General features: G+C 36.0%; 6 protein-coding genes across 8 annotated transcripts in view; 2 read left to right on the top strand and 4 right to left on the bottom strand.

Annotated features, from left to right (window-relative positions):
* Positions 1 to 2,097, bottom strand: part of LOC17883700 (GDSL esterase/lipase At5g03590) — a 3,541-nt gene extending 1,444 nt beyond the window's left edge. The window contains exons 1-3 of the mRNA XM_023781878.1: positions 1,980 to 2,097; positions 1,613 to 1,893; positions 1,218 to 1,524 (exon numbers count right to left, since the gene is read on the bottom strand). Of these exons, the coding sequence (XP_023637646.1) occupies positions 1,218 to 1,524; positions 1,613 to 1,893; positions 1,980 to 2,082 (691 nt within the window). The 5' untranslated portion in view covers positions 2,083 to 2,097. The remainder of the gene's footprint in view (positions 1 to 1,217; positions 1,525 to 1,612; positions 1,894 to 1,979) is intronic.
* A 630-nt stretch (positions 2,098 to 2,727) lies between these two features.
* Positions 2,728 to 4,869, bottom strand: LOC17882330 (GDSL esterase/lipase At5g03610). The gene is made up of 5 exons (XM_006288008.2): positions 4,771 to 4,869; positions 4,472 to 4,678; positions 3,808 to 4,082; positions 3,175 to 3,484; positions 2,728 to 3,085 (listed from the first exon to the last, which is right to left on the bottom strand). The coding sequence occupies exons 1-5, from the start codon at positions 4,829 to 4,831 to the stop codon at positions 2,886 to 2,888; spliced, it is 1,053 nt and encodes a 350-aa protein (XP_006288070.1). The 5' UTR covers positions 4,832 to 4,869; the 3' UTR covers positions 2,728 to 2,885.
* Positions 4,870 to 7,169: 2,300 nt separating this feature from the next.
* LOC17882097 (GDSL esterase/lipase At5g03610) lies at positions 7,170 to 9,166 on the bottom strand. Its single transcript, XM_006286462.2, has 5 exons — positions 9,103 to 9,166; positions 8,772 to 8,999; positions 8,061 to 8,332; positions 7,452 to 7,749; positions 7,170 to 7,363 (listed from the first exon to the last, which is right to left on the bottom strand). The coding sequence occupies exons 1-5, from the start codon at positions 9,164 to 9,166 to the stop codon at positions 7,170 to 7,172; spliced, it is 1,056 nt and encodes a 351-aa protein (XP_006286524.1).
* Positions 9,167 to 10,755: 1,589 nt separating this feature from the next.
* Positions 10,756 to 12,045, top strand: LOC17881647 (polyadenylate-binding protein 7). Of its 2 annotated transcripts, none has more exons than XM_023779952.1 (3): positions 10,756 to 10,917; positions 11,396 to 11,664; positions 11,833 to 12,045. In XM_023779952.1, exons 1-3 carry the CDS (start codon positions 10,844 to 10,846, stop codon positions 11,892 to 11,894), a joined length of 405 nt encoding a protein of 134 aa, XP_023635720.1. In that variant the 5' UTR covers positions 10,756 to 10,843; the 3' UTR covers positions 11,895 to 12,045. The 2 variants fall into 2 exon arrangements, with proteins under 2 accessions (XP_023635720.1, XP_006286632.2); XM_006286570.2 differs by having other exon boundaries at positions 10,765 to 10,917; positions 11,836 to 12,045.
* Positions 11,981 to 14,799, bottom strand: LOC17883134 (solute carrier family 40 member 2). Its single transcript, XM_006287488.2, has 8 exons — positions 14,682 to 14,799; positions 14,064 to 14,294; positions 13,636 to 13,983; positions 13,056 to 13,547; positions 12,799 to 12,970; positions 12,519 to 12,656; positions 12,326 to 12,436; positions 11,981 to 12,233 (listed from the first exon to the last, which is right to left on the bottom strand). The coding sequence occupies exons 2-8, from the start codon at positions 14,189 to 14,191 to the stop codon at positions 12,096 to 12,098; spliced, it is 1,527 nt and encodes a 508-aa protein (XP_006287550.1). The 5' UTR covers positions 14,192 to 14,294; positions 14,682 to 14,799; the 3' UTR covers positions 11,981 to 12,095.
* Positions 14,800 to 15,895: 1,096 nt separating this feature from the next.
* LOC17884179 (pentatricopeptide repeat-containing protein At4g38150) lies at positions 15,896 to 18,262 on the top strand. 2 transcript variants are annotated; one of them, XM_023780953.1, is made up of 3 exons: positions 15,907 to 16,288; positions 17,550 to 17,880; positions 17,960 to 18,262. In XM_023780953.1, exons 1-3 carry the CDS (start codon positions 15,975 to 15,977, stop codon positions 18,044 to 18,046), a joined length of 732 nt encoding a protein of 243 aa, XP_023636721.1. In that variant the 5' UTR covers positions 15,907 to 15,974; the 3' UTR covers positions 18,047 to 18,262. The 2 variants fall into 2 exon arrangements, with proteins under 2 accessions (XP_006289785.1, XP_023636721.1); XM_006289723.2 differs by lacking the exons at positions 17,550 to 17,880; positions 17,960 to 18,262 and adding an exon at positions 16,481 to 17,454 and having other exon boundaries at positions 15,896 to 16,288.
* Positions 18,263 to 18,509: the final 247 nt, after the last annotated feature.

Genomic DNA, 18,509 nt, shown 5'->3' with positions numbered 1-18,509 from the left:
ACACGGGTACTGGAAACCAACGCCACACTCCAATATCGATGATCAACCACGGGATCTAGCTAACACCAATGTTGATGATCAACCACTGGATCCAGCTAACACCAATGTCGATGATCAACCATTGGATCCAGATAACACCAATGTCGATGATCTGCCATGGGATCCAGCTAAGAGAAAAGAGATAGTGAGTTATCACTTTTGATTGTGTGTTCTATATGCAACTTATGCTACTTATTTTGGGATTAACTGAGAATTTGTCAATGGCTTTGCAAAGGAAAGACCAAGATATTTTGAATGCCATGTCATTGGTGGAATCTACTAAGAGAGAATTACAGAAGCTTATAGATGATGGATGGGATTCACTTATGAATAAAGTTTCATCTTTTTGTGAGAAACATAATGCTGAACTGCTTGTCATGGAAGACGTTTTTGTAGATCCAAGGAAACCAAGAAGAAAAACCAATATAACCAACCTACATCATTATAAGGTTAACTGCTTCTACACTACAGCTTCAGGAGTTCAATGATCGTTTTACGGAGGTAAACACTGATCTACTTATTTGTATGGCTTCTTTAAGTCCTCTTGATTCATTCCAAGAATTTAACAGAGAAAAATTGGTGAGGTTGGCTAAGTTTTATCCAGATGACTTCAGCTATGGGGAGGTTTTGTCTCTTGAGCAGCATCTTGATATCTACATTGACAATGTGAGCAGAGATGAACGATTTAAGAGTGTGAAAAGTCTTGGAGAGCTTTACCGTTTGATGGTGAAAACCCAAAAACATCTTGCACATCCCTTGGTTTATAGGCTTTTGAAATTAGTTCTAACTTTACCAGTTGCTACAGCAAGTGTTGAGAGATGTTTTTCTGCAATGAAATTGGTGAAGACAGCTGCACGGAATAGAATTGGAGACCAATTTCTAAGTGATTGTCTTGTTTGCTATATTGAAAAAGAATTATTTGAAGCGGTCACAAATGAAAATGTGATAAAAAGGTTTAAATTGTTAAATGAGCGTCGGGTAGTTTTGTAAGATGTTTTAAAAGTTTTATATGACAATTTTATGTTTTTCAATAATTTAGTATTTGATGGTTTTTACTATTTTTTTGCCCCCGTTGAATAAATTTTCTAGATCCGCCCCTGATGCAAACCATTGACACACCAAAAAACAAATCTTTAAGACTAAAGTTTTAACATTAAAGATCAAATAACCTTACGTACCCTTTTTCTCCAAGACAGCCATGAAGGCTTTGTGAAGATCAACAATGACGAAACGGTCCCCTTTGGTCCTAAACTTGTCCTCTTTGTTAAGCTTGGCTACGGCTTTCTTCAGCGACTCGTTGTGGAGTCTCACCAAATCGGTATATGACTCGTTGCAACTCCTAAAGGAGGATTCAACGGTGACACGTGGGAGGCATCCCAGCGGATGCAGCGACGTAACTGCTATATTCTTAAACTTTAGTCCGTTCATTATCCCTAGACTATATTGTATATCTTCCACGATGAACTCTACAAAGGCTGGGTAGGCCTGCATGCATGATCAAATCATTTTTGTATAAGTGGTGATTGACATTATTATATAATGTGGTTTAAGGAAACATGAATGTATATCTTACAGCCATATTAGGGTTTTTGTCAATGAAACCGTAATAGTCGATGCCGGAGTAGCTGAGGAGAGCGTAGGAGGAAGCAAGGTCACCGTCGATAGTGTAGACACGGCGGGCGAGGGCAAGGTTAACCAAGAAACCTACCTGAGTAGAGATGTTGGGCGATCGATCAACCGGAGAGTCGAACACTTCGGACCCTCCAAACGCAAAATTCATTCCTCTGTCTAATTTATTTTTATTTTTCCCGTGAGTTCTCCAGAGGTACGGCAATTCAGCTCCCAACTGTTTTGCTGCACGAATGAACACACTTTTTTTTGTTTCTTCTTTCGACGTCTATTTCAGTGAATCATGTAGCTAGAAAGTGTGAGAGTAGAACCTAAAATATCAGTGGCGACGAGGCCATCAGAATAACGGCCGGAAGGTTTACGGGGAAAAGTGATACCATAAGGAGATTTCCAAGATGGTGCATTGGGCTTCATGTTTCCGGTATCGACGTAAGAATTTCCGAATACGAACAGCTTCGGATTTTTTTGGGATTGGGAAGGCTGATTTGAACCCAATACTTCATTGATTCCCACTGCAACAAAAAAAATATATATATATATCAAATTCAAATTCAAATTTGGCCTATTTTATAGAATTCCGCTAGTGATAATTCAGCACGCTATGAGACGACGGTAAAGTACCAAAGACGAGAGCGAGAAAGAGGAGGAGTTTCATCAAGATTTAGATCAAAGACTTTCGTTTTTTTTTTGTTTTAGTTAGAGAGAAAAAGAAATGAAGAGAAAATATATAAGATGTGGAGGAGAGAACTTTAAGGTTTGAAATTGAAGTGTTCTTAATGTCTTTGTGGCTTAACATAGACCTAGTAACCTTAAAAGGAGGTGACTTAGCTTCATTGTGTGCGTTCTTCTACTTTATTATATAAAAGATCCCGAACCGAAACCTAGATTAACTAGAGCCTATGGTAGAACTACATATCTTCGCTATCGTTATTTATATAAAATGATTTAATTAAGGGCCAATTATAAAAGTTTTAAGACCCGAGTTCACAATTAATAAGTAAAAGTAGTATACATGTGAACTTTAACTAGAAACAGAGTGTGTAAAAAGACAGAGCATAATAATACAAAGAGTGTTTTATTTCAATCTTAAAGTTCACACTTTTATTCTTAAACACACAATAAAAAAAGACGTAGAGAGATAAGAGTTATAAAAGAAGAAAAACACTTAACGATGAAGAAAATTTGAAATCGTAAGCAAACATATTTCAGGTTTTCGATCAAACCGACAATGCTCTTAGGTTTTTGGTCAAAACCGAGTAAACCGCGTTCCATCCTTGCTGGCCAGGGTGAAATTCATCCCAGAAGAAAGCAGAATTAGGATCATCGCATAAGGTATAGTTCTTCACACCGTTCATGTCCACAGATCCGCATTCTCCTTCGCAACACGGCTTGTATAGAGTTTTAAAATTCGTAATCCCTAAATTTCCATAAACCAAATACATACATATAAGCCTTCAAAAGAGGAATCTATATTATCAATTTAGGAAACTGTTTGTTTTCATTTACCTGGATTCTCTCCTTTGTTATTGAGGACGGTCAAGAAGGCCTTGTAGTAGTCAAGGACCACGAAGGCTGTAGACTGCTTGGTCTCCTTGTTGAGTTTAGCCACTACTTTCTGCAAGGCGCTGTTGTGTATGATCGTCAACGCGTTGATAATGTCGTTGCACTTCTGGTACGAGGAGCCTCTGGTGTACATGGGGAGGCACCCGAGCGGCTGTAATGACGGTATTGCTATCTTTTTCACTCCCAAGGCGTGTATCCGCCTCAAATTCACCTCGATTTGATTGATGACTCGCTTCACAATTTGAAAGATGCTCTGTGATCATAATCAGAAATCAAGTTATCATTGGTGCTAAGATTACGATCAAGATTGGAGATTTGTCTATGTAGATTGTTAGAGTTAAGTCTCAAGAAAATATCTAAAGAAGGGAGTTAAATAGGTCTATATTATGGATTAAGAAGATTTTAACTATTTTTACCAGTGTATATATGTATGTTTTATATACAGTAGATAATTTGTAAGTTTTTTCCCAAAATACTTTTAGTCATATTTTTGTTGGACTAGAAAGTTATAAATTTTCAGAAATAATAAAAATTAATTAAATGAGTTTATAAGAAAACGTGGTTAATTCTCCTTACCAAGGATATGCCATTGTCGACGATGTGAGTAAAGTAGTCATTGCCAGCAACACTGACGAGGGCGAGGGAAGAAGAAAGGTCGGATGGAGAGTAGATATCGCCAATGAGTTTCTCAAAGAGACCGATCTGATATGTCATATCCAAACCTTTAAGATAAACCGTGTCGAAGACTCCGGTTCCTCCGTACGCAAAATTCATTCCATATTGTAACCGTTCATGTCCCACGTGATCTTTCATTTGATATGGGATGGGTGATTTTATCCTCAGAAATTTGGCTGCACACATTTACCAAAAAAATCAATAAGCATAAAAAAAAAGAAAAAAAAAGAATGAGATTTCAAATTCAGGAATTTCATTTTAAGAAAATATTCCACCATAGTAAATATTCTTTTTGTATATATATAAACTTGGGTTGGCTTCTAATATAACATGTAGTAAATAACGCACTAACGCCAACAGTACAGATGACATAATTAGATAAAGATATAAATATAACCAAGTTTTTCCAATGCCTAGCTAGCGCATAATATAATCAACAACATCTAGAACGTGACATTGAAAATAGGAGTAAAATAGCAAATGCTTCCTAACATTTTATTATCAGTATTAGAAGAAGTGAAATTGACAAGTTAACGTTTTAGTTACGCTCATAGAGGCAACATACCTAGATAATCGGTAGAGACACGGCCGTCAGAGTAACGGCCGGAAGGTGTACCAGGGTATGTGATACCATAAGGGACTATCCATGCTTCAGACTCATTTTTCTTCAGGTTTCCGGTATCAACGTTAGAATCTCCAAACACAAACAGCTTTGTTGAACCGTATGAGTTACGCTGATGATGCTTTGAGCTCTCCACTCCAGTGATGTCTCCTGCAAAAATAAGTTGAACAAAACTGTAACTTTTAAAATTAAACATATAGTACTAATGTTATATATATAAATAGAAGATAATTGTGAACTACCAAAGAGGAGAGAAGAAAGAAAGAGGAGTAAGAGTGGGACGAGAGTTATCACGGACTTCATTTTCGAAAATTGTTTCTTTCTTTTGTGAAAGAGGTGAGTTAAAAGAATGAAACTTAGAGAACTGAATCCAAGGGTACTATTCTTCTTATTTATAAACCCACCCTACCGGATTTTTCAAGAAGTTTAAATCCCAATGAGTGCCAAAAAAACGTTTTCGGTATAACCTATAAAAAAATTTCAAAATTATATATATATTCAAGAAACCCTATATTCAATGATTAATCCTGAAGTATCATATTCAACCTGCTATTTATTAGAAGATTTATATGTTCTCTTATAATTTGTTTTTATTTTTAGAAGATTGAATTTATAATTTATAAAGACAACTGGATAATCAATAATATATATTCTAACAATTAGATCTCATCTATACCAACTATACTACAAGAATTAAAACATCTTCAAAAAAATATCTACAATCAAACAATGAGACCTTATCCTTTACTTGAGTAAAAACAACAAGAACTTGTCTTCATATATGGTTGTTATAGCCAATTTAAAACGTGAGCCGTGGAAATGCAATGGCTTTCTGATTGATTTTGTTCGCATCACTGCATCAGTGGCCATATACCGCCAATATGAGAAAGTGGTCCGCGTCTTCGCGCGGTCTCAATCGTTTGTAGTAAGACAAAAGATTTATCGTGGACAGTCTTTTTAGATTTGTTGGTAGCATGAGTTTTCACTAGTTTACCATCAATTATGGGCACGGTTAATAGCAAACTAGAAAATGATGTAATTATGAATAATTCGCATTACGAATGGAATACAGTTTTATTTTTTTTCTTTTTCATATTCTCTAATTTTATTAATTATAACTTGACAAGGTTGGATTCTAAAATATATTTCTGAAATAATAGAAAAGATTCAACGAAATCAACATTGACTAATATAGTAATATCCGGGATTGACGACCTATTTCCCCCCCCCCCCCGATAACTATTACATCATATTAGAACTACACAGAACTTTAATCTCGTCTTCAAGCTACCCGAATCGATAGTTATATTCCTATTTCTCCCCAAATCGATAGTTCTAATCTAATTTTCCAATTTTCTGGGTTTGAACGGGTTACGAACCAAACCCAATTAAAACCAACGTAATCCTGGTATAAAACCAAATTTTAAACCCGACTCGACCCTTTAAATGATCCGATCCAATATTGTCTTCTTCACCCGGTTCTTCAAGCAACAAATCCAACTTCTACATAATCAAAATTTGATTTAATTCGATTTAAGACCAGCTTCGATAAGATCGGTTGTGAAGTTGTTGTCAAAGAAAAAGAATAACATAGGACTCGATTTAGCGGCAGCTTTCTCTGCTTTCACGTTATCCAAATCAATCGAATGGATTGACGACCTATTTCCCCCCGATAACTATTACATCGTATTAGAACTACACATAACTTTAATCTCGTCTTCAAGCTACCCGAATCGATAGTTATATTCCTATTTCTCCCCAAATCGATAGTTCTCATCTAATTTTCCAATTTAGTCGGATCCAAAAAGTTTTGCGGAAACACTCTATAGTCTATACTGAAGTTTGACAACACTGCAGTCACGTTTTTTTTTGGCTAAAGATAATACAGTCAATATATATACAATAATTCTTTTTTGACGTCATGGTCGGTATGGTTTAAACCAGTGAAACTTCACTATATTATTTTCCTTCATCATTTTGATAATTAGAAGATTTAAACTTCACTATACACAGTAGTTGGTCTTTAAAGTATAAACAAATAAGCGTCACTTAAATAATTTATATAACCCAGTGATTTGTGTTAGTATGATTGACCTTATTGGTAATAATGCGGCAGATGCTTTTTAATGGGATGGTAAACTTTACTAAATTAATCAGAGTAGGGTAAAACTAAAAGCTTATAGTACCGTTATAGTCTCGGTCAAAGTTATTGTGTCTCCAGTCTCTACACAAATTTAAATTTATTACATATTGATAAAAAAAAAAGAGAGTTGTGCGTTACCCTTTTCTTTTTTCCTCTCCATCTTTTCTTTTGTCATCTGAAACTTTGTTAATAAACTTGCTGTGTGGAACCAAGGATAAAAAAATCACATAAGTAGTATACGTGTGATCTTTAATTAGAAACAGAGTGTGTAAAAAGACAGAGCATAATAATACAAAGAGTGTTTTATTTCAATCTTAAAGTTTACACTTTTATTCTTAAACACACAATAAAAAAGATAGAGGCACAAAGCCTTGCATGCAGGAATTATAGAACGACACACTCAAAAGACGTAGACATAACAACTATTTATAAAAGCAGAAAACACTCAACGATGAAGAACTTTTGAGATCTGATCTCAAACACATTTCGTGTAATCCATCAAGTCGAAAATGCTGTTAGGTTTAAAGCGGAGTAAACCGATTTCCATCCTTCCTGAGTAGGGTGAAGTCCATCCCAGAAGAAAGCAGACGTGGGATTATCGCATAAGGTATAATTCTTCTGACCGTTCTTGTACACGGACCCGCAAAGGCCTCCGCAACATGCTTTGTACGGAGTTTCAAACCTTTTACTCCCTACATTTCCATAAACCAATCACACATACATAATAAGGCTTGAGGGGAAAAATATGGAATACAAGGATATTGTTTTGTTTTTTCTTGCCTGGATTCTCTCCTTTGCTGTTGAAGGCGGTCAAGAAGGCGTTGTAGTAGTCAATGACCATGAAAGCAGACTGCTTGGTCTCCTTGTTGAGATTGGCCACTACTTCCCGCAATGCGCTGTTGTGTACGAAAACCAACGTGTTTATATTGGGGTTGCACTTCTGGTCTTTGGCGAAGAAGGGGAGGCACCCGAGCGGCTGTAGTAACGGTATTGCTACCTTTTTCACTCCCAAGGCATGGATCCGCCGCATATTAACCTTGGTTTGATGAATGACTTGCGTCATGGATTGAATGATCCCCTGTGATAAGAATCAAGAATCAATTAAACTATCTTTTTTTATCATTAATATATCTAATTAAGATTGCGAGCAAGATTGGAGATTTTTTGTTGTAGGTTTTGTTAGAACCTCGAGAAAAGAACGTGTTGGATGATCATGAAACTTATAGCTTAAACTGGTTCTATGGACTAATAAGAATTTCATTTGATTTGGTTTTCAGTTCAAAATATATAACTGTAATAAACATTAATTTATTTAAACCGACCCTAAACTGAATTCCAAAAGGGCTAAAATGTAATAAAATGAGTATATAAGAAATCGTGTTTCCTTACGATGTTTATGCCATGTTTAGCAACGTAAGTTAAGTAGTCATTGCCAGCAACACTGACGAGAGCTAGGGAAGATGAGAGGTCGGATGGAGAGTAGACATCGCCGATGAGTTGCTCAAAGAGATTGATCTGATACGTCATATTGAAATTTGAGCTCGTAGTTTCGAAGACTCCAGTTCCTCCGATCGCAAAGTTCATCCCATACTGTAACTGATCGTGTCCCGCGTGATCTTTAAATTGATAAGGAATGGGTGATTTTATCTTCAGTACTTTTGCTGCATAATAATTGTATTTTTATAAGCATGTGTTTGAATACAAATAAGTAAATCAGCAACATTAATGAGCAGACCATTTAATATATTAATTAATGAATTGAAAAAATTTGGAAATTTCAAATTCAGGAATACTTTTTTTAAAACATGCAAGTATTCAACCATAACCAGTACTGTATTAGTATTTGTTGGTATGTATTTTAACTTTCATTGGCTACTAACATAAGATGTATATACCATTAACATTGTTGTTCCCTAAAAAAAATCACATTAACGTCAACAATACATTATTAAATCATATAAATATAACCAAGTTTTTCCCATGACCAGAGCATAACATGAAATAGTTGTTTCACAAGGCCCAGTAAAATAGCAAATTCTTCCTAATAAATAAAGAAGTCGACGAAGAGAACGTTTTAGTTACGCTCACAGAGGTACCTACCTAAATAATCGGTAGAGACACGGCCGTCAGAGAAACGGCCGGAGGGTGTACCGGGGAATGTGTTACCATAAGGGACTGCCCATGGGACTACAGCTTCCTGTTTCTTTATGTTTCCGGTATCGACGTAAGAATCTCCAAACACAAATAGCTTTGTTGAACTGTACGAGTAATGATGGTGATGATGATGGTGATGATGATGCTTGGAGCTCTCCACTCCAGTGATGTCTCCTGCCAAAATAAAATTGAACAAAATTGTAACTTCAAAAATTTAGCCATACAGATTTTAGAAATCCCAAACTGATGAGACATATATAAGCTAACTGTGAATTACCAAAGATGAGAGAAGAGAAAAAGACGAGGAAGAGTGGCACGACGAGATTTATCATGGAATCCATTTTCGAAATTTGGAACAAATGCCTTTTTCTTTATTATGTGAAAGAGAGAGTATGTGAAGGAGTTGAATTAAGGGTATTCTTATTTATAAGCCAACCTTACCGGATATTTGTTAAAGATATAAGACAAAATCTTTTTCTTTTTGTTCTTGTTAAAATTTTAAAAATGTGGACCATTTCTAGGGATTGGCCTATAAAAGACAACGAATCTTTGACGGAAAGAAAACTGGATAAGCAAATCATGATGCGTATACATAAATACGAGAGTGTTTGCAATAATAAATACTGGAAACAATTATACATACAGTATTTAATTGTTTTTCATAATCTATATTTATATTATACCCTAAGCATGTAGTTGTAACTCATGTACATAGTTACATTATGTTCAACAAAACGTTCTAAAATATATTACCGTTGAGTAGTACGAAAGCTTAACGTACCTGCTATTCATATATAGATAGATCTAACTCAAACCTACTTAAAAAAAAATTGAACTTATATCTTAAATCAAAAATCAAATAATGGATCGATAACAACTATATACTACAAAAAACGTGTTCACAAAATATCTAGTCAAACAAGAAGACACTGTCCTTTAATAAAGAAAAAAAAACAACAAGACCTTGTCCTCAAATGGTTTGTTATAGCCGGTTTAAAACGTGAGCCGCGGAAGAGCCAGTGGGCTTTCTGATTTTAATCACATCAATATGGGCAATGGTCCTAGTCTTCTTCATCGGTCTCGATCGTTTTTAGTAGGACGAAAAATTATAGCGGAGTGGTGCACGTGACTTTGGTGATGAATGCATCTTTGTTATTCTATAAATGTTAAATAACTAAATACGGAATATTCAGATTTTCAGATTGTTATTACTACTTTGGTAAGCATTAGTTTAGCTTCTTCAATTACTTTATGGGCACAATCTATAGCTAACTAGAACATGACGTACTTATGAATCATTCGCGTCAACTTTTTATATTTATATTTTTTTGTTGTTGTGGATATACATGTTTAAGAAAAAAACGAAAAAAAAAAAAATCTTCTAAAGAGTGAATCTCTTGCATGAAGCTTTTTTTGGGATGATTGAAATAAGGTATGTATAGTTTCAGGCAAGTAAGCTCTTCTTCTGTAATTTTTCATAACTCTTTTTCAAAAAGAGATGTCTCAACTACCTATTTCACATAAACGTGGACATTTAACAGGTCTATAAAACCAAGTTTTTTTTTTTTTTTAGTTGTTAACAGTGAGGTATATGATATATTCTCATAGTTTATGTATAAAAAAAAATACGATTTCTCTATTTACTTTCTTTGTAGATATTATACAAAATAATCAACAGGGTCAAAAAAAATAAAAAATAATTGATGTTAGCATTACAAATTCATCTCTTTAAATTTATTGTTCACATGAAAGTAACACAAAACTTGTATAGGATGGAATTAGAAAGCAACATTAATTTGAATCTGGACCATTTAGAGCCAGAAAAACATTAAACACGGTTTCTAATTCAGTAAAAAGCATTAAATGATGAGAGCAGATTTAATAAGTAGATGATAATAAGGATACAATTTCCATCTTCATATCTCACTAATCGTATTCTTCACTATCTCCTTCTCTGCATTAGGTTCTCTTCTTGACAGAGCACAAAACGGTAAACGACGTCATCAGTGCTATTATTCATGCTGGTGATGGCGGCGATTGTATTGGCAACTATGTTTAATAGTCTTCCGTCGTCGTATCTCCTCTCCCACAGGTCTGTCCACCACTGTATATTTTTCTCTGTCCTTTTGGCCCATCTAATATCTTAATATATGTTTTGTTATAATTTTTTATTATGAAATTATGAAAGATATTTTGTTTGAGTCACCAAATTTTGCTAAGAAGCAGCGCAGTGACATTTTGGAGTACAAACATTATTTATTTAATCTTATTAACCTTTTTCTGGCTTTTTACAAATTATTTATCTTTTTATACCATTAATTTTTCTTCGCTATTTTATTCCTTTTGTCATATATCCGAATTATAAAACAATTAAAATCTTTATGAGTTATAAAAAAAGGTAATATAATTTCCCACCCTATATATACTTAAAAATATTAAATCTAAGTAGTCATAGTCAAAAACTGTAAACACTCTTTTAGTTAGAATTTAAGTGCATTTGAATACATATCTACTTTTTGCTATTTTTGTTACAAAGAGACGCATTACATTTTACATTTATTACCATGAAGGGTTGGAACAGAGCTTAAGATGAGCAACGACGATGATAATCACGGATCTGCTACTCGTCAAAGCAAATTCACGAGTTTGTATATATCAAGTCTTGATGCCCAAGTCTCTGAAGAAATGTTGATTCTCATGTTTTCGGATTTCGGAAAGGTTCTAAGATTGGTTCTTGCAAAGGATTCTAGAGGAGAGTCACGAGGATTTGCTTTCGTTGAGTTTGAAAGAGAGGATAGTGCTGGACAAGCCATGCTTCATTTGAACGGAAGGTTAATAGGTAAAACATGGTTTGTATTTTTTTGTTTTGTTTGAATAGTTGTAGTTTTTGGCTGAGCTAGTTTATTATATCTGAAGAACATAAATTAAATACCAAATCAGCTGTTCTTAGGAATAGATTGAGCTAATTGTTATTGAGGTTTTAATAACTTTTTGTAATGTGACGAAGTAGGTCAGAAGATTCTATACGTTGAGAGGACACCCAAGGTCGAAGAAGGTCGAGACATATGATACTCTCACACGTGGGTCACGTTACTGCTCTCGGCGTTTAGCTTCTGTGCTATATATATACTGTGATTGATAATTTAACAATATCATACACAACATGTCGCCAAGTTTAAATAGTTTTGAACATTGATTTACAAAAAGAAAGATTCGAACAGTACTGGTGAAATTTTAGAGAAAATATATGTTGATACATAATCCTCATTTTCATGAAAATAAGTTGTTCAGTAAAGGGATCTTCTCTAAGTGAAATAGATGCTTTCGGATACGATAGAGATGAACTGTATAGAGTAACCCCGCCAACGAAACCGTGCCAAATGAGATCAATGTCAACATCCAAAAATCCTGAACACAAATTTTAAAACCATATGTAACAAAAACAAACATTATGAAAAAGAGAACTTATGGATCAAGATTTGGTGATGTTGAGTAATTACCTTAGGATTAGATACAATAATACCCAAAAGATTAGCCATCAAGTCAAGAGCCGCTTGCAACGAGTTCTGTACACCTCCAACCACACAACGGTCTGGTTCCGGAACAAGATCCTAAAGCAATGTTCCAAAGTACATACTCAATGACTTATAAAGCAATAGTTAAACAAAGTAAATTTCAGCTTAAAATTCCTACCTGCATTTGTTGGATTACCGCGAGATCGAACATCCACAAGCCAAGCCTAGAAGCAGCAACTCCAGACATGAGCATGTATGATGCTAATTTCTCCTTTTCAACCCAAATGGATCCAACACAGACTAATAGACAGGTCCACTACAGAAACAAGAACCCAACATCAATAACAAATTCAAATAACTAAAATATCTTTAGGATAACTATGTATTGCTTTTATCTGATGTATGCTAACAGTTTTTATGTTACGTTAGATTTCGAATATAGTACTATATATATGTACCTGAGACCAGAAAGACCAGAGTCCTGTTCTGAGGGGTGAGAGGCGGGATTGCATGAGAGGGTACACGACTGTAGCAGCTAGTCCAACACCTGCACTGATTCCTCTGCCTAGACCAATGATATAAGTAGGTATCCCTTTCCACTCCAGTGTCGCAGTCATCAATGTTCCAAAGCTATTTCAAAAAGCAAACTAATTAATTACATATCTGCAAAACAAAAGTCAAACACAAAGGGCTGAAAAGAGAGGGCAAAAGAAACCTGAGAACAGTGAAGAACAATAGAGCTAGAGCAACTCCAGGGAGCACAATTTCTTGACTGAGATAATTCCTCCACGCACCAACAAAAGAGGACTCAGAGATTCTATCAAGAATCCTCAAGATTCCGCTTCTACGTTGCGTGTTCCCATAAGACTCATCTTCGGTTGTTCCCTGTAAAAGAGGAACATCATAACTAGATGCAATATCCGTCTCTTCCGCTAGCGATTGAGACAGCCTTAAACTCCTTCTCTCGTTGCTTTGTACTATGGCAGGAACACCGTTATACACAGAGATAAAGAGCCAATACTCAATCCACACTGTTATGGTTGCCCAACCTGCGAATGTGATCGCTGATGCTCTAAGAGATACAAAGCTAATGATCAAACCAGTAACAACCGGAGACAGTAGCTTCGAGCTCAAGTCAATTCCCCTAATAACCGAATTCATTCTTGTTAAAACTGCAGGCGAATGACTTTCCGACATAACCACAACCCTGTAACAAAAAGACAACATACCTTCATATCAAAAAGTGAAGTTACAATGCCATTATGAAGTGAATGTATTAAAAAACTCAAACTTACCAGTCTCGTTCGATTAGAATGGTGCCTGCAAGAGTAGAGAGTACCCCAATGGCGCCAGAAAGATTCGTCAACACGACCAATGTTGCGAAAACCGGGAAATTCTGAGACTTAAGATCAGGAACTACAAGCAAAGCAACGACTGCACCACCAGCAACAATGAAGGAGAGGTTTTGAGTAACCAGCCAGAGTCTAAGAACTTTAACATAGCTCATTCCATCAATCATTTGACCTACAATGGGACCGAAAATGGCGGTGGAACCGGATTCAACAGCACCGTACATGGCAGTGAGAAACAGAGAGTTTGGCCATAGGTAAATCATATACAGAGCAACAGAGAATTCCCAAGTTCTGCAAATTCATATTAAACAATCTTAGGTAATCACGTTACGTATTAATCTACCAAGATATATTTGATGATTTGATCAGACCTTGCACCCCATCGAGCAAGAAAATAGCCGAGATAGAGAGAGATCACCATGGAACGTGGTAACGATGGTTCTTCTTCTTGATGTTGTTCGTTTGATAGAAAAACCCTAGTTTCCGTCTCCTCCTCCATCTCTGCTGACTAATTCGATTTTTCTCCTCGAGCTTTCAAAGCGAATTCAGTGTTCATTACATGCCCCCTGGCTTCTCTAGGTCTTCAGTTCAAAAGGGTGCAACTAGTAAAGCGATGGATACGATTAGATAACGATTAAAACAAATAAATTTGGATAGAAAAAGGGGATTAAAGGGAAATAACTCTACATATATAGAAATTGATTTATTTACATATATTAAAAAAAATATTCATATTAATTTCTGTCATATGCCAAAAATATTGCATAAAAAGGCAGAGTGAAGACGATGTTGAGGAAAAAATCGGAGACATAGATTGATTTCAAGTGAACCTCTCTAATTTTTTAACAAATTTTCAAAGATCAAAAGAATGAGTTTAAACTCCCAAGAAAGCATCCTTACATATAAAGAATATGAACAATAGTTGCTCTTACTTGCTTTAAGGTTTAAAGAATAGCTCAATCTAGAAAGTGCTGAAAACAAAACCTCACCCTGGCATACACGTAAGAGCTTGAAGGATGAATGATCGAAGCACCAAAATCGAAGTCGAGGAAATTACAGCAGAAACTGAGACACGTTTTATTAGAGCACTACTAGTGTGTTACTAAGTTATATATGCGAATTGTTTTGGGGTAGGGGAGAAAAAATGTCCGAATATATTCTCCTTTTTGGCGTCAACGATGATCAGATCTCAAGTTTCATATTTTATTAAAAATTAACTCGTTTTTGTCCTTGTTAGAATATCTATTTAGCATTACAAACAAACAAACAAAAACAGCGTTTCGTCTTGGACAGCACAACGAACGACTGAGTAAATAAGACAACATTTTTCTTTTCTTATATATATAATTTATACAACTTGCTACAATAATACAATTATTCCTATTCATCTTCACCATTATCTTCTCATTATATATCTCAAATCATGAAATATTATAGAGATATACGGACAAAAAACATGATTATGTTAAAACATGAACTTCTGATATAGCATGCATCATGTCTTATAATACAGTTTCTAACTGTTGTTGGTACAACTTCTAAACTGATGATGTGATGGACAAGTTATGCTGTCACAATGATCAAAGATATGTAAAGAAATTAACATGAATTTTGAGTTTTTTACTAGACACCTTATATATTTTTTGGTCTGATACACCTTTTTCATAAAATTAATAATTTTTTGACAGTAATCTCATGAGTGGTGGCAAACAACCAAACTTTTCTCATTCAAAAGTATATAATGTCTACGCATGTCAATAAATCACGTTACATATTCAAAGCTGTAAAAATTAAATTGTACTTCTTTGTGGTTACGAAACTTCAACAACAACTATTATGTAAAAGTAACAAAGAAAGTTTTCTATTCAAAAGCAAAAATAGAAGAAGGGAGGATCAATACCATTTACTAGGGTTTGAAAAGCGTCGAACACCGACACGACCATAAAGATAGAGAAACACCAAAAAGAGTTTAACAGTACCAGCGATTTAGCCGTTATGATTTTACAGTTGCGGTATGTGACACATAGGATTTAGCCGTTTCTTTTAAGTAACTTGACTTGATATCATAGACTTCGACACCTTGGGGCCTTGGGCCTTAATAACTGGACCAATTTTATATAGGGCCGCAGCTTAATAAAACGGCACATACTGCTGGAATCTGAAAGGAAACGGCAAGATGTGTAGATGTGTAAACGGCGCGTTCTAAATCACTCTACCGGGCGGGTTACATAAGGCAATTAGGCACAGGTCCAGAACATTCCGACTCTCCCTGAGGCCCGGCCATGGCGGTTCGTCTCGCGAGGTCATTGGCTGCGTCATCCTTGTCACGACGGTTGTATTTCTCCCTCGGGATTTGCAGCTCGGCGTCAGATATCACTTCATTTGCGGTTAACGACGGCGAGTTTTCTAAGTTCGGTAGAGTTTTGGCCTGCTATTCGTCCTCGTCCTCTTGGTGGTCGTCTTCCGAGGATTTGACGGCGGGATCGAAGAGGAGAGAGAAGAAGAGTACTGTCACTGACCGTTTCTCTTCCGTGATTGACGCAGTCCATGACCGGAAACTTCCGCCGGAGCTACGTGGCAGGCGCGATTTTGTAAGGTATAGTCTCTATCCGATTTCTATACTTCTCTTTTTCATATTTCTGTGGACTTTGGAATCGAATTTTTAACATACTTAGGGTTCATAGGTTTCGTTGCGAAATCAATCAAAACTACAGAATGTTGAATTCAGATATCAGTATACTTCTCTTACCTTGATTTAGCATTTTCTTCTTCACGTTTCAATTTCAAGGTCCAAGCGCAATTCAAATTCACTGTTTCCTTGGTTTTGCGGTGGAGTTTTTGTGAGGCAATTCAGCTCAGAGACTAAGCGAGTTAACACCAAAGTCAATTTCTCTCTGTCTGATGATGATTCAGATGAGGAAACTCCGGTAATTGAAGATTCTGGCAAGCCGGAGCTTCCACCTCCTTATGACCCATTCAGCAAGAAACCGGCGATTGAGGAACCAGAAGATGCTAAGAATCTCCAAGCAATATTCCACAAGATGAGAACAGAGGGTTTTACCAATGAAGCTGTGAAGATGTTTGATGCGTTGTCTAAAGACGGGAGAACACATGAGGCGCTCGAGCTCTTCTCTCAGATCAAAGATAAAAATCAAATGCCAGAGGTGGTGGCTCATACTGCTATCGTGGAGGCCTATGCTAATGCAGGCCAGGCCAAGGAGGCTCTCAAGGTTTTCATGCGTATGCTTTCCTGTGGCGTTTTGCCTAATGCCTATACATATACAGTATTGATTAAAGGGCTCGCAGCGGATGGCAGAACACTTAAGGACGCGAAGAAGTACTTGTTGGAAATGATGGGAATTGGCATTAGCCCCAACGCTGCCACTTACACTCCAGTGTTCGAAGCTTTTGTAAAAGAGGAAAAAGAGGATTCAGCTAGACAGTTGTTGCAAGAAATGAAGGGAAAGGGTTTTGTGCCTGATGAGAAAGCTGTGAGAGAGGCTCTTCAATCTAAAAGAGGCCCAGTCTTTAGGACTGTCATCAACCTTTTATTTAATAAGTAGTAGTAGCGTTGGTGATGTATCAATAGGTAGAACAACTGGCTTATATGCGATGCATCGGAGTATGTTGCTGAGTCTTTTGTTATTTGGATGTTGACACGATCGCGCAGTAGCTTTGCTATTTATGGTTGGATGCTATATTGCTATGACATTTTTTTTTTTGGTCAGAGAAAGCGTAAAATTTGTTGTTTTTGTTCTTGTATTGTGGTTAATCTTCCAAATGAGATTCTTATTCTTGTGAAATATGTTATTGAGTTGACATGCTTGAACGGATGCTAACATAGGATGATGTTGCAGGTCAGAGACTGACATAGTCAACGTGGTTGAGCAAAGGATATGGCATTCAATGGAAGAAGGCCACTTTGAGAATTTACCCGGTAAAGGCAAACCCTTGAACCTCCACACAAATCCTCACGCAGACCCAGCTGAGGATACATTGTATAGGATTCTTAACAAGAATGGGTTTGCTCCCGAATGGGTGGAACTCAACAAAGAGATAAGAAACAAAGCAAAAGAATGGAGAGTTTCACTGAAGAAAGCATGGACAATGAAACTCAAGGAAGACCAATCGGGTTGGGAAGAGAGATCAGATTTACTGAAAAAAGAACTCAAACAAATCAACAACATGGTAAGTAGTCAACTAAGAATCAAGATTCTATTTGCGATGTATAATGGTTTTGCTTATGTGGTCTCTTGTTTCTGGGCAGGTTTTTAGGTACAACCTGATCGTTCCTTTTGGCCGTCAAATGTTTGGATTGAAGTGGGAAAAAGAGATTGATGGCTTGAAAGAATAACCATCTTCACCAGAGGCCAAAAGGTTGGTCACACTTCTATGACCTACTCTGTTCTTGTGTGTGTACTGTGTAGTATACGAGTCAATGTGGCTCTTTTGTTCTTGGGTCAAATAAAAGAGTAAGAAAAAAGTGTTCGAGTTGCTTTTGGACTATGTCATGTATGCTGTATCAATCAAATACACTTAAGAAAGAAAATTATGGCTACGATATAATAAATACAGTACGTCTTTAGGGATCAAATCACGTTCTTTAGTTGAGTTATTTTCGACTCAATGAGTAGGTTAATAAAAGTCAACGAATTGAGTAGCATGAAAATGAGATTCTATTTAGCTTAAATAAAAAATATAATAGGGAAATAGAATCTTTTTTAGTTTCGATATATTAAAGGAAGAAAATAAATATGGAAAAAATAAAATATGAGATGTGAGAGCGACGAAACTTCCACAAAACACATGGTTCATCT

Source organism: Capsella rubella, unplaced genomic scaffold (genome assembly GCF_000375325.1).
Source record: "Capsella rubella cultivar Monte Gargano unplaced genomic scaffold, Caprub1_0 scaffold_6, whole genome shotgun sequence".
NCBI classification, from domain to species: domain Eukaryota; kingdom Viridiplantae; phylum Streptophyta; class Magnoliopsida; order Brassicales; family Brassicaceae; genus Capsella; species Capsella rubella.
The sequence above is the reverse complement of the archived record's forward strand: the minus strand, read 5'-3'. Positions and strand labels throughout refer to the sequence as shown.

What these genes read in the sequence shown, in the direction of transcription:
- LOC17881647 (XM_023779952.1), top strand. Translation starts at nt 10,844, where the DNA reads ATGCTGGTGATGGCGGCGATTGTATTGGCAACTATGTTTAATAGTCTT. An exon ending in TCGTATCTCCTCTCCCACAG is followed by an intron (nt 10,918 to 11,395) that starts GTCTGTCCACCA and finishes ATTACCATGAAG; the next exon opens with GGTTGGAACAGAGCTTAAGA. An exon ending in TTTGAACGGAAGGTTAATAG is followed by an intron (nt 11,665 to 11,832) that starts GTAAAACATGGT and finishes AATGTGACGAAG; the next exon opens with TAGGTCAGAAGATTCTATAC.
- LOC17882330 (XM_006288008.2), bottom strand. Translation starts at nt 4,831, where the DNA reads ATGAAGTCCGTGATAACTCTCGTCCCACTCTTACTCCTCTTTCTTTCT. An exon ending in TGTCTCTACCGATTATCTAG is followed by an intron (nt 4,083 to 4,471) that starts GTATGTTGCCTC and finishes AAATGTGTGCAG; the next exon opens with CCAAATTTCTGAGGATAAAA. An exon ending in TCGACAATGGCATATCCTTG is followed by an intron (nt 3,485 to 3,807) that starts GTAAGGAGAATT and finishes TTATGATCACAG; the next exon opens with AGCATCTTTCAAATTGTGAA.
- LOC17883134 (XM_006287488.2), bottom strand. Translation starts at nt 14,191, where the DNA reads ATGGAGGAGGAGACGGAAACTAGGGTTTTTCTATCAAACGAACAACAT. An exon ending in ATTCTAATCGAACGAGACTG is followed by an intron (nt 13,548 to 13,635) that starts GTAAGTTTGAGT and finishes TTTTTGTTACAG; the next exon opens with GGTTGTGGTTATGTCGGAAA. An exon ending in TCTGGTCTTTCTGGTCTCAG is followed by an intron (nt 12,657 to 12,798) that starts GTACATATATAT and finishes TTGTTTCTGTAG; the next exon opens with TGGACCTGTCTATTAGTCTG.
- LOC17882097 (XM_006286462.2), bottom strand. Translation starts at nt 9,166, where the DNA reads ATGGATTCCATGATAAATCTCGTCGTGCCACTCTTCCTCGTCTTTTTC. An exon ending in TGTCTCTACCGATTATTTAG is followed by an intron (nt 8,333 to 8,771) that starts GTAGGTACCTCT and finishes ATTATTATGCAG; the next exon opens with CAAAAGTACTGAAGATAAAA. An exon ending in CAGCAAAGGAGAGAATCCAG is followed by an intron (nt 7,364 to 7,451) that starts GCAAGAAAAAAC and finishes ATGGAAATGTAG; the next exon opens with GGAGTAAAAGGTTTGAAACT.
- LOC17884179 (XM_006289723.2), top strand. Translation starts at nt 15,975, where the DNA reads ATGGCGGTTCGTCTCGCGAGGTCATTGGCTGCGTCATCCTTGTCACGA. An exon ending in GGCAGGCGCGATTTTGTAAG is followed by an intron (nt 16,289 to 16,480) that starts GTATAGTCTCTA and finishes TTCAATTTCAAG; the next exon opens with GTCCAAGCGCAATTCAAATT.